The sequence below is a fragment of the Macaca nemestrina genome, chromosome 5 (assembly GCF_043159975.1).
Source record: "Macaca nemestrina isolate mMacNem1 chromosome 5, mMacNem.hap1, whole genome shotgun sequence".
NCBI lineage: Eukaryota > Metazoa > Chordata > Mammalia > Primates > Cercopithecidae > Macaca > Macaca nemestrina.
In genome coordinates this window covers 408,253-420,502 of record NC_092129.1, presented here as the reverse complement: position 1 = coordinate 420,502, position 12,250 = coordinate 408,253, and the positions used below count along the sequence as shown (strand labels likewise).

At 50.4% G+C, this 12,250-nt stretch overlaps 1 protein-coding gene across 1 annotated transcript in view; it reads left to right on the top strand.

Moving 5' to 3' along the window:
• LOC139363249 (disco-interacting protein 2 homolog C-like) overlaps window positions 1-12,250 on the top strand; it is a 168,341-nt gene that overhangs the window by 19,568 nt on the left and 136,523 nt on the right. The window contains exon 2 of the mRNA XM_071096137.1: window positions 9,616-9,848. Coding sequence (XP_070952238.1) covers window positions 9,647-9,848 — 202 coding nt within the window. The 5' untranslated portion in view covers window positions 9,616-9,646. The remainder of the gene's footprint in view (window positions 1-9,615; window positions 9,849-12,250) is intronic.

The following is a 12,250-nucleotide window of genomic DNA, read 5'->3' as shown; positions in this document are numbered from 1 at the left end:
GCGTTAGATGAGATGGGCGTGTTTAGGGTGGTGTGGCCCTAGACTAGAAATGCAAACCCTGCCTCACCCCAGATCTGCCCCACCCCAGTGTGACTTTTGGAGGTGGAGGCCCAGCATCCTTCACCTGCCCTCCAGGGTGATGCTGAGGATGCTGAGGTTTCAGAGCGCTGCTTTGTTGGCACTCCAGCAAGTCCTGCTTAAAGAGGCCAGGATCTGAAATGGCAGGTTACCAAATTGTATAGCAGAAAAATAGAAACGTTTCCTTAGAATGGGCGTAGGAAGAAAAATGATTTCCTTCACCATATCTGGAAAAGATTTCAAATTAGCAGGCACTATTTGGAATTATTAGTGGTCTCCTGTATTTCTTATCCTTTTTTTTGTTTTTTCTTTTTTCTTTATTTTGATACAGGGTCTCATCCTGATGCCCAGGCTGGAGTGCAGTGGTGCAATCTTGGCTCCCTGCAACCTCTGCCTCCTGGACTCAGGTGATCGTCTCACCTCAGCCCCCTGAGTATCTGGGACCACAGGCACGATACCATACCTGGCTATTTTTTTTTTTTTTTTTTTTGTAGAGACGAGTCTTGCTATGTTGCCCAGGGTGGTCTCAAATTCAAGCATTTGTCCTGCCTCAGTCTCCCAAAATGCTTCTGTACCCCTGACCCAACAAGGAAGGACAAGAGGCGTGAGCCACACTCCTGGCCTCCTGTCTTACCTTGTTGGAGCAGGGATGTAGAAGCACTTGCCGCAGCTGACTTGAGTATATCTCGTTTTGCTTTGTTTTCGTCACAGGTAACCTGGCAGTGCTGTGCACCAGTGCTGCTGGCCAGCTGTTTTTTCGATGGACTGGCAGAAAATCAAACTGAGACCCGGGTTCCTTTCTCCCCGGGTACTGACCAGGTGGGAGAGGAAGGACGTTATCTGAGTATCAACTTCATGAGGGCTGGTGGGGAAACGTCAACTTTAAGGTGCCTGGGATCTAAGGCATGGAACCCAGAGTGCAGCGGAACATAGGGGATGTAGCCTTGGGAGCAGAGACGTGCGGGCCAGTGCCCTCGTTCCTGGCAGGTTCTGAGTGCAAGAAAAGGTTAGTGACCCAGCCGAAGTCACGGAGCAACCTGCCAAGACCTGCCTGGATGTGTGGCTGGCATCTGTGCTGGCCCCAAAACTGCCCATTTGGGGATTCCTTGCAGTTTCAGACCCATCTAGGGGTCCGGAGAGGGTCCCAACCATGACCTCAAAGAACGAGGTGTTGCTTTGAGATCCTCCAAGGTGAGGGTAGGAATTTTTTTTTTTTTTCAATTAGCAATAATTTGTTGTGAATGATCTTGGACCTATTTTCCACTTCTTTGTATAGGAAGAGAGACAGAATAAAAAGTCTCAATGTGCCAGATGCCATGTAATGAAGTCGTGGGGTTAACATTGTTGATTATTATGTAACATCACGTTAAGTGGAACATATTCACACGTGTCCACAGCGTGTGCGTGTGCCCAGTCCGATGAGCAGGTTGGGTTGGGGTCGCTGCTGGTTCATGCAGCCCCTCTGGGTGGTGCTTTCTCTGTGACTTCCCAACACCTTTGCTGCTGCCTCTGTTGGAGTTCAGCCTTGACCAGCCTTGCTGCCACCAGGTTCTCGGGGCCTGTGCACCCTCTTCCCCGCGCGCACCCTCTACCCCGCGTGCACCTTCTTCCTGGGGCACACCCTCGTCTCCGCGAGCACCCTCGTCCTCCGTCCTGCCCACCCGGGGTCTGCTGTGTGTTTCTACTCAGCCCATGCCTGCCTCTTGCTGTGAGCTCAGTTTATTGAGGTGCGGTGAGAAACCAACAGAGGGGAGCAGTGTCCCAGCTTGTCAGGGCAGGAGGGAGCCTTGGGCATCTCTTCCCCAACTCTGGCGACCCACCCTTCGCGATATAGTGCTGGGGAGAGAGGTGAGTTCTAAAGGTAAGACGGCCGTGATTTCCTGAGTCTTAATTACCTAACACTGGGTCATCTGCCATGTCGCCTCATCGAACGGCACCTCTAGAGACAAAGCAAAGCCTCTGGTGGCCGTGGGCGGGGTGGCCATGCCTGTCTGTGGGTTCTGTAGAACCTACCCAAAGCCCCTCCAGCCGTGGGGATGTTCAGGCACTTGCCGCCTGTAGGAAGTGTGCGTTAGCCACGTGGTAGGTGCGGACGCCTGGAGGGATAGGCACAGGCCCACAGGCGTGGTGAGTGTGGGAGATTTAGCCACGTGGGGACGTGTGGCGGGATAGGCACAGGACCACAGGCGTGGCGGGTGTGAGAGAAAGTGCACAGAGTGCCCAGCAGATGGCGTGTGGTCAGCGGAAGCCGTGAACACAGGCCGGGCTCGGGAGACACATTTGGAAATACACTTTAAGCAACATCAATGGATAATGCTGCGATTTGGTTTCCTCCCGTGGTCCAAAACATGTTCTAGAGATGCCGCTGCTTTGTGTGTACCTGAGACAAGGGTCTAAATGTATTAGGGCCTTGATGTAATCTGTAAGACAGGTACAAAATGCCTATTTCAACGAGGCACTGAACAAGAAAGCGTGCTCTATTCAGTGCAATGAGAATGCTTCATTGTCATAAGCAAAGTAAAATGCCTCCAAGGCGAGCTTGCCATGTGTTTAATGACCTTGGACACGAGCCTCCTCAACCTGCCAGAAAGTGCTTCCAGCGTGGCTTCATGCAGTGGTTTCATGCAGTGGCTTCAGTGGAGAATGTGCATATGTGGCTGATACTGAGAGCTGCGCAGCACCCTCCCGACCTGACGCATCCCCACGTGTGGGCCATGAGCCGGGCATCCTGACCTGACAGGTCCGCATGTGTGGACCATGAGCCGGGCAGCACCCTCTTGACCTGACGGGTCTCCTTGTGCCCATTGTGGGACCTCCGTCAGTCAAACAAGTGACACATGTCAAACTGAATGCAGGGAAGAGGGTCCAGGATTGCACGCAGGCTGCATGTCTCATCCTTCTGAGGCCTTCTGGGAAGCCAGGAGGGCAGTGGGGTCTTTTGCGTGTTTCCTCCTGGTGGCTATGAATTTGTACCAATGGCTTTTTGCAAAAGGGCCCGGAGGCGGAATCAGACCCTGTCTTAGAAAGGATGACGTCTTCACGGGCACCTCTTTCCGCCACTCTAGTGCTCCTGTGATTTTTCAATATGTGCACCCTGCAGACTTCAGCCTGTTGGTGTCTTGGGGGAATAGATACCAGGATTGTTCCAATGTGTGCAAACCTGAAATAGGAATTTCTCTGCATTAAGTTGGTCACCAAAATGGGAGGTAAGGGGAGAGGGGAAGGAACTTCTTGGCCTCATCAGCCCTTTTCTTGAAACTCACAGTCAAACTTTGTCAAATTCTAGATGATGGTGCTTTAGTCGATGCATTTATGTATGTTATGTCTCGTTTTCTGAGTATGGTGCTTCGAGAATTTAAATATTAAGGTGAAATTGCCATGCACGGTTGAATTGGCACCATAATTTGACTCTCTGTAAAGCCTTTTGGTTTTCTGTTAGAGTGACTTACCATTTTTTGAGTTAACTGAAACAAACTCTGCTGTCAGCACGAAGGAACCACTGTATAGTTAGGACATCCAATTAAATAGAATTCTCCTAAATAGAGCGTGCTCTTTTCATAAATTTTAAAAATTCATCTATTCATCAAACACATATTGAGTACTTATCACCCTGGTTGCTAGTCACTGTTCATATATATTTTTAAGGAATTACTTCCACCTAGCTCTGAAATAACATTGTATTTAGAATTTAGCCCAGAGGTGATTAAGCATGAACTTTTCTCAGCAGTCTTGTTTTCATTTTTACTTGATAACATGTTCTCAGACTCGGTGCCCAGCTGACGTTACTGTGCATTGCCCCAGGCACACACCTGGCCGGCGCTGTGTCTCTGGGGCTTTAGAGCAGGAAGGAAGGGCTGCCAGGTGTCTGGCCCTTCCATGTTTCCCTGGGGGAAGGATTAGGCCTTGGGCAGGAGTCTTGGCTTGTCTTACTGGATTAGCTGGTGTCATTCAGTCAGCTCTGCCTTGGTGTTAAGCTCTGGACTGACTCTGACCTCTGAATGGCAGAGGAGAGGATGGCGTTTTAAAATCAGTCATGCAGACCGGGGCACCCAGCAGGTCTCGGATAAAAAGTGGTGGCAATTGATCACTTCCCTTTTTGGGAGAACTGTGTGGATTGACTCAGACCTCTTTCTTTTGATTTTATCTTGAGACTTTGCAGAAGCAAAAATGCCTTTAAAAAAAATTAAATGATGGGCTTTTGTAATGTTTGTGTCTCCCCAAGATTCACAAGTTGGAATCCTCACCCGCGAGGAGATAGTGCTAGGAGGGGGAGCTTTGGGCGGTGAGGAGGTCGTGAGGGTCTCATAAATGGGATTTGTGCCCTCAAAAAAGGGACTACAGAGAGCTCCCTCGCTCCTTCCATGGTGTGCGGACCCAGTGAGAAGCGCCGTCTATGAACCAGGAAGCCCTCACCAGGCAAACCTGTCAGGCCTTGACTATGGACTTCCCAGCCTGAGACTGAGACTGAGAGCTGTGAGAAATGAACTTGTGTCATTTGCCAGCCCCTGCCCAGCCTGTGGTGTGTTGTTAGAGCAGCCTGGGTGAACGAAGGCAGGTCGTGAATTTTCTGTCATGCTTTCTGGCTTCAGATACTTGCTAGGGAGATGTCACCATCTTACCCAGGTGGAAGTGTCTGGAATCAGACGTTCCGTTATGATTTGACCTTGTTCTTGCCCCACGCCTGTGCCATTCACACCTCCAGGTGTCTCGGCTGCCCGCGGCCCCTCCAGACGTTTCTGATTCGGGGTGTGGTGCTGGTCGCGGCCGTGCCGTCAGTGACCAGGAGTAGGAGCTCGCGCCCCTCGTGAAGCAGCAGCCTCACCCGGAAGCTGCCGAGAAGCATTTGACAGAAGGTGATCGCGCCTCGAGACTGAAACTTCCTGTTTACAGGGAATAGAGGTGCATAGTAGGGAATTTTAATGATGGCCCTAGAAACAGATGCCTCTGGGGTAGGGGATATTCTGCAGGACAATGCAATGATCTTCTCGAAAAGTGAAGATCACAGATAAAAGGGGTGCGAGGCTGTCCCTGACTAAGACGGGGAAGGAGAGTCACTCAGCACAGTGTGTGCCCCGGATAGAAAAGACGTTTTCGGAACGATTGTGCTACCTGAACATAACCTGGACAACGATGCTCTGAAATCATTCTTGTCTGCCGATGATGGTACTGCGGCTGCAGAGGGGCCTTTATTCCTAGGGAACGTGTGCCTGAGGACTCGGTGAGGCAGCAGGAGCCTCTCACCTTCAAGTGGCTCCAGAGAAGAAACAAATCTGTCTCTCTGTCTGATCTACAGAGAGAGTGAGAAAGCAAATCTAACGAAATGTTAGCAGTTGTTGGAGCTCCACGTGGAGAAAACTTGACCACTCGTTGTACTGTTCTTCCACTTTTTAAATATGTTTGAACATTTTCATAATGAAAATGTGGGAAAGTAAAAATAAATCTGGAAATTAGAACGGAAGTGAGCCCAGCCAAGTGCTCTTGGGTTCAGCCGGGAAGAGCCAACGGTCCGTTGGTGTTCTCTCGACTCGTCGTGGGGATTTCCTCCTCCTGGGTTCACCACCTAGTTTTCCTTGTGATAGTTATTTTATACATAGCTATGAGCATAGGTGATACTGAAAACACACGTTTAGTGTGGTTTGTCATTAAGAATTTGGAGAACTGGCTAAATAAACCACTTGTACAGAGTTGAGATGAGCACTACCTGCCTCAGCGTCTGTGGCAACAGCTTCATTTGGGTGCAGAGCTTGGCAGAGGTTTGAGTGACTCTGTCTCGATGGTCCTCTGTCAGAGGACAAGGTTAAGCATCACCACCGAGGGCCCTGTGGAGCCTCTGGGCTGGAAGTAACCTCCCCCTGGCTGGTGAGGCAGCCTCTGAGGGCCTTTCCTGACAAAGCCCTTCACTGAGCTGCAGTTTGGCCATCTCTGCCCTCACCTCCCCGACTGCAGGGCCTCGAGGTCTCACCACCTCCAGCCTGAGCACCCAGTGCCCAGGGGCAATTTCCCACCTTCCCTGGGGGCTCAGGATTCTGGCTCCCGGGGCAGTGCCCGCAGCTGGGCCCCTCCTCCTGGGCTGGGGGTAAGGCTGGCCACGGCCTCCTGCTATGTCCCACTGGCCACTTCACCGCAGCTGCAGCCCTCACTGGGTGGCCCCTCCTGCTTCTGTTGGATGAGGAGATGCAGGCCTTCACTGAGGCTTCCTGGCCTCGCCCCTGCTGGCTCCAAGGCTGTGCCGCTTCCCCCTTCCCAGCCCCTGGTCTCTGTACAGTGTCTGTCCAGGATGTCTGTCCATCTGTCCTTGACATTCTGTCCAGAAGCAGCCACTGTCATCTTAGTTTGTGAGGGGCGAGCAGAGCCCAGGTGCGGTCGATGTGGAGATGCTCATGCACTTCAGTGTGCGGGGAAGTGAGTTCCTTCATATCTACAGACTCTGCACAGCCAGCTGGGAGCTCACCCCATTCACAGGTGGATGTGCCTTGTTTTTTGGCCCAATCACCTGCATTAACTCAGAAGAGTCACAGTTCCCTGCTTTTCTGTCTTTCGTGACCGTCCACCTCCCTCCTCTGCCTGGGGCTGAATGGTGGGGTCTGTCGTGGGTTCGTGGGACCCTCTGTTCTTGTGCGGCCACCAGGAACTGTTATCCGGGCTGATTCCACAGGAGGAGTTTGGGGTGAGCTCCTGAGCGAGAGTTGGGAAGACTGACGTCTGTGTAAACCTTGCTTGTTCATGGTTATTCCTCTCAGTCTTCTTAAATTGTGAAAAATTGGGGACCATTTTGAAATATGGATTTAGGTATGGATTGGTGAGGAGAGAACGTTGATCTAATTGGGTTTACGTTGTGTGCGATAATTTTACACTATCCTTGGGAAAAACTGAAGATGTTGACAGGGTCATGAGAATCGTTTCTTTCTTTCTTTCTTTCTTTCTTTTCTTTTCTTTTTTTTTTTTTTGGAGATGGAGTCTCACTCTTGTTGCCCAGGCTGGAGTGCAATGGTGCAATCTCGGCTCACTGCAAACTCTGCCTCCTGGGTTCAAACAATTCTCCTGCCTCAGTCCCCCAGTAGCTGAGATTATAGGCGCTCACCACCACGTCCAGCTAATTTTTTGTATTTTTGGCAGAGATGGGGTTTTGCTCTTAAGGGCATTGTTCGTTAAGTATTAATTGGTGGCCTGCCGTTGAACTAATGTTAGTGTAGTGCTGACATCATCAGCCATGGCAGAAACTTACTTGGCATCCCTGGAAAAGAGGGCAGGGAAGCATAGTGCCCTGATACCACCTAATTCTCCAGTGCTACTTCCAACTCTGAGCTGATGGTCATTATGAGTGGATCTGCCCTGGACAATTAGTTTAGTGCAGCTGCCTTGGACAGTCAGGTTAAAAGTAACAAACCGCCACAAAACTCAGCTAATAAAATGTGAGGAGAGACCTGGGGCACCAGGAAGGGGTGAGGCCTGTCTCCCTGTGTGCCATCTGTGTGGAGCCTCTGTACCTAGGGGACAGCGTTTACACAGAGCCCCAGGTTTTTATGAGCATTTCCCTGAATAAAATGTCACTGGTGAGCTGCGGACTGGGAGGCTTCTTCTGATGATTAGGTTTCGTAATGTGGGATCATCAGTAGGCAAGGTGGGCCTGAGGGCCATAGGATCTGGAGACTGTCCAGGGCTGCTTTCTGGGGATGACAGGCTTGTCCCTTCAGCAGTCAAGACACCAAAGAGAGTCTTTCTGAGAATAAAAGAGAGAAGCTTTTAAGGAAAAAAGCAGTTTCTCTCTCTGTTTGGGAGTTGAGTGCATTTTCCTACATTTACTCGGAGATGTTCCTTGGTTCCCACCATGTGCCATCGCCCCGCTATGGGGTAGGGTCACCCCACCGCGTACCTAACCCAGGAAAACTCCTCTGCAGTTATTTCAGAGGCTGTGTGCATTTCTCTTGCCTCAACGGGTAGAGTGAGTTTTTCTTCCTACTGTTTTTAGTCAGTTTTCTTAATCTAGCCTGTTACTGGGATAAGTTCCAGAGACGAGCAGTTTTAAAAACAATCTTTGTACGTTGCATAGAGAGCAGTCCACCTGTAACCAGTTTGTTCCTGGAGGTACCGTAGTGGCCTTGGTTACGCGAAGGCCCCGTGGCTCAGGATGGGCCGAGGAAGGAGTGCGTGAGCAGTGGGCACTGGCCGGAGGCAGGGGAGGCGTGGCCACCTGTGGCTCGAACTCCCCCCATCCACTCTACCGCACCGCTGGGATGTGAACATTCTCGCCCTGGACGTTTTGTCTGAATGTTCAGTGCCCAGGCTCTTGGGTACACAGGCGGCCCCGGGTTTTATTTCAAAAGGGTGTCACGAACAGTGAAGTAACCCACGTGCCTAAGCTTTGATTGACATGAAGGAATGTAGAGGCTGCTGAAATCCTGGTCATTTTAGAACAAAGTATTTTATTAACAGTTTTCTAAAAGAAAGAAATCATTAAAAAATTGATCCCTGTTGAGGTAGAAGGATCTCGTCCTCATGCTCCTCAGTTCCTTCCAGAATCAGCTTCCAGTTCAGCTGCAGAACAGGTTCTGGTGGTGGCTGGAGCAGCCCAGGCAGGTGCCGTCGGGTCTAAGTTCACACTGGTGCCCGTGTGGTCTCCAGTTACGGTGCGGGCCGTGGGGTCTGAGTTCACACCATTGCCCATGTGGTCTCCAGTTACGGTGCTGGCCATGGAGTCTGAGTTCACACTGGTGCCTGCGTGGTCTTCAGTTAGAGTGCTGGCCATTTGTGCCTTTCTGGGAAGTTAGAAGGAGGATCATTTCATCACGTCTCTGTCCTCCCACACCTGATCTATGCTGGGCCACCGTGAATTCTTCCTTTTAACTGTTTCTCTCATCACGGGCAACACTGGTGTTCTGTGGTCAATGTTTGCCATTTCTGAAAACGGATTCTGTGTTTCTTTATATAATCACCTGGTCTCTTTTACGAATTTCGCTTTTCTTTAAGAAAATCATCGTGCTTTTATCTCTTCAATGTCAACTCTGTTCCCTGACACAGGCTCTTACCAGCTCGAAAATTAAAAGTAATCTTTGATTATACTTAATACTTTCTAAAGTTTTCAAAAGTTTATCAGCATGTGGGTTACTGAACATTGACTGTTTATTTAATGGAAAATTAGATTCTAAGTAGAGTATTAGAGTGAAAATGATCTTTTGATTTTATTAAAATATTCAGGTAAAAATATTACAATGCCTTCGCCAAACTTCATGCCTGTGTAGCGTGAAAACATTAAGCTGCTCTCTGCTCCCGGGAATGCATGAGTAGAGTATGTGTTTGGAAGCGTCATTCCAGTCTTAAGTTTTAGGTATTCTTAAAGGGGTTGGCTGGAGAAGTGACATTTAGCATTGAGTGAACGTTTGACAAAGATTTGTCTCGATATAAAAATAGTTAAAAACAATCTTTAGTGTTTCCTGTCAGGGTTCACCCATTAAAGAATGGTCTTGTAAAAAACTCATCGAGAGTGTCGGCGCCCAGAGGTGCTACCTTGCCCACAGTTGTGTCATCTGCTGTCACCAGGCGACACGCCCAGCGTTTAGCTGCACGTCAGATGTGGCCACGGGGCCACAGGACATCCCTGCGGACGGATGTTCTTATGCAGATTAATGAGGATGGAGACCGCTGCAGAACTGTAAGCCCCCCAGGGGCTGACGGAAGCCTGGGAATACCCGAGACACCAGAGTCGCTGCTGCCCTGGGTGGAAGGAAACCTGCCCTGGAAGATGGGAAATGCAATAAGGAGAAAGTACCAAGGTACATGATGCTGTGAAAACGGAGATGTTTTAATTAAATTAACAATTAAAATCATTTTAATTATGTGAATTATTTGAATTCATGTTAGTTCTTTTTAGGAAATTAATACTTAAAGCAAGTTTGTTTTCTGAATTGTTTGATTTAATTGAGTCAGCACAAGAGTTAGCATTGATATCTGACCCTCTTCCAGGGTTGGGGCAGAGGAGATGGGGGCAGAGGAGACAGGCCTCCCACCCGCTTTCCCCTGGAGCTCAGCCAGAATTTCCCATTGAGGAGCCCTCAGCTCCCTGAGAGCCAGGAGCTCTTGCGGAGAAGCCGCTGTCGGCATGCCACCCGCTTTGATGGCCCTGCTCTGCCATCCCTGCGCTCCAAGGGCCGGACCCTGCCGCTGCCTGTGCCAGACGGGTCTCAGGGAGGTGCCAGCCAGGGGTTATGCATGGCGGGGCCTGGGCATCGCTGTCCAGATTCCGTGGCTGCCGGTTTCATTCTCTCGCTGTTTGTCCCCCTAGCAAGACTCATGAGGTTCCTTGAGGACAAGACCCCCTCCTGCCACCTGGTCTGTTTCCTGAACGTTCTCTGCACGAGTACAGCCCCGGGATGCAGCCCTCAGGAATCAGGGTGTCGGCCATAGTAGGGCGGGTCGCTCTGCTGGGCACCATGATGGATGTTAACCGCTGTGCTTCACTTTGGGGACGTGTTTAAGTACAAAAGTAATTTTAAAATTTCACCATTATTTCAAGACAGCTAAGAGCCTATTAGCACAGAATCCCTGGTCTGAATGAAATCAAACGGTTCTTATTAATTATTCATGATGCCACGAATATGTAGCCTTATTTTTTATAATTGCCAGTCTGTATAATTAACCTTTCATTTGGTTAAAGTACTTAACACTAAGTAGAGCTGTAATTTCAACTGTTTATAAAGCATATGGAAGAATGTTTAAATGTTTAATTAGAACCACTTTTTTTAGTTTCATAGAGAATTTTTTTTCTTGTCAACGAGGGTCTTTAATTATTTAAACCAAAAGAGAAAAACAGACCAGAAAAGAAAAACAACTAGTAAAGCTCGGAACTGCGAAGGTGGCATCATTCCGTTAGTCTCGGATTTTGCTTCCTGGGTTTGTGACGTGGTCAGAGTCCTTGTCTTTGATTTCCTAACACAAGTTGTTAAAGTTGCAAGTGAGTGTGAAATTGAGTTAGTCTAGCTTTATTCTTTCACGGATGAGAAGTGAATTATCTTCAGCAAGGTGGGTGCAGGCGTGGTCCCCGGGGGTCACTGTGGTGAACAGGCCGCCCTTGTGGGGAGCCAAGTTCGTCATCACTGGGACAGAGCCCAGGACACTTCCCCAGCTGGCCAGCCTCTTCCTAGAACCTCACACATTGCAAAGGATGGAGTCCAGATCTATACCGTGAAGAAACGAGGGTGGTTACAGAAAGCACCACGATCTCAGCTGAGTGGCTCTGAGCACCCCAACGTTGGGGCACCTCAGCATCCTGTGTGGCTCAGGCTGTGCCCAGCAGGGAGGCCGGCCCGATCGAGCTGCGGTCTCCACCCTGAGAGTGAGGGCTCCTTCCCCCAGCGCGAGTTAAAGCATCATGTGTCCACCTGTGCAGTGGCTGGTCCCAGTGGCCCTGGAGGGCTGAAACCCTGGGTCCCGCCACTGGTCCGGGGCATCCGTTTCCCCTTCCTGCAGTTCCTGTGTCTGTGTGTCCAGGGGGCTCCGATCCCTGTCTTAGGACCATGGCTGAGGGGTCTAGTTCACCCGCTTTGGAGCTGGCCCGGATCTTGGTTCTGTGGATCCTCGCTGTGTGGCTCTGGAGCAGTTCTGTCCTCAGGAGATGGATCCTCACAGCCGCCTCTTGGGGCCATGAGGAGAATTAATAGGACGACCCCCGGGTAGCTGCTCAAAGCCCTGTGCGGGGCCAGGCCTGTGTCTCCACCAGTTCCTTTGCTCTGTGCTCCCCCCCACTGTCACATCGCCAGCCTTTATTTCCTTTTCCTTGGACCCAGACAGCGAATGCTCCACTGGTCTTGGCAGCCCCTTCTCTAGTCTATCCTCAAATCACTTCCTGACGGACAGCCATGAGTAGCCATCGGCGTGACCAAAACCCCACAAAATAGAACCCAACTTTCCTATTAAGCTGTACAGAGCTGTCCCAGCCCCACTTCCCACAGGCTGGCCTCATTCACCATGGGATCTGTGGTTCTCACCTGGGGCTGGGGGTGCCCCTGGCATCTGGTGGGGAGTGTCAGGGATGTCCCTCCAGGCCCAGTACAGTCCCCCAGCCAGTGGCCGGCAGACAGCAGCACCCAACCTGATGTCCCTGTGGCTTCTGGTTCCCCGAGGCTGGCTGTGCTTTGCTGCCTCTACATGCTCTCAGACGTGTGCCCTCTCTCCACCT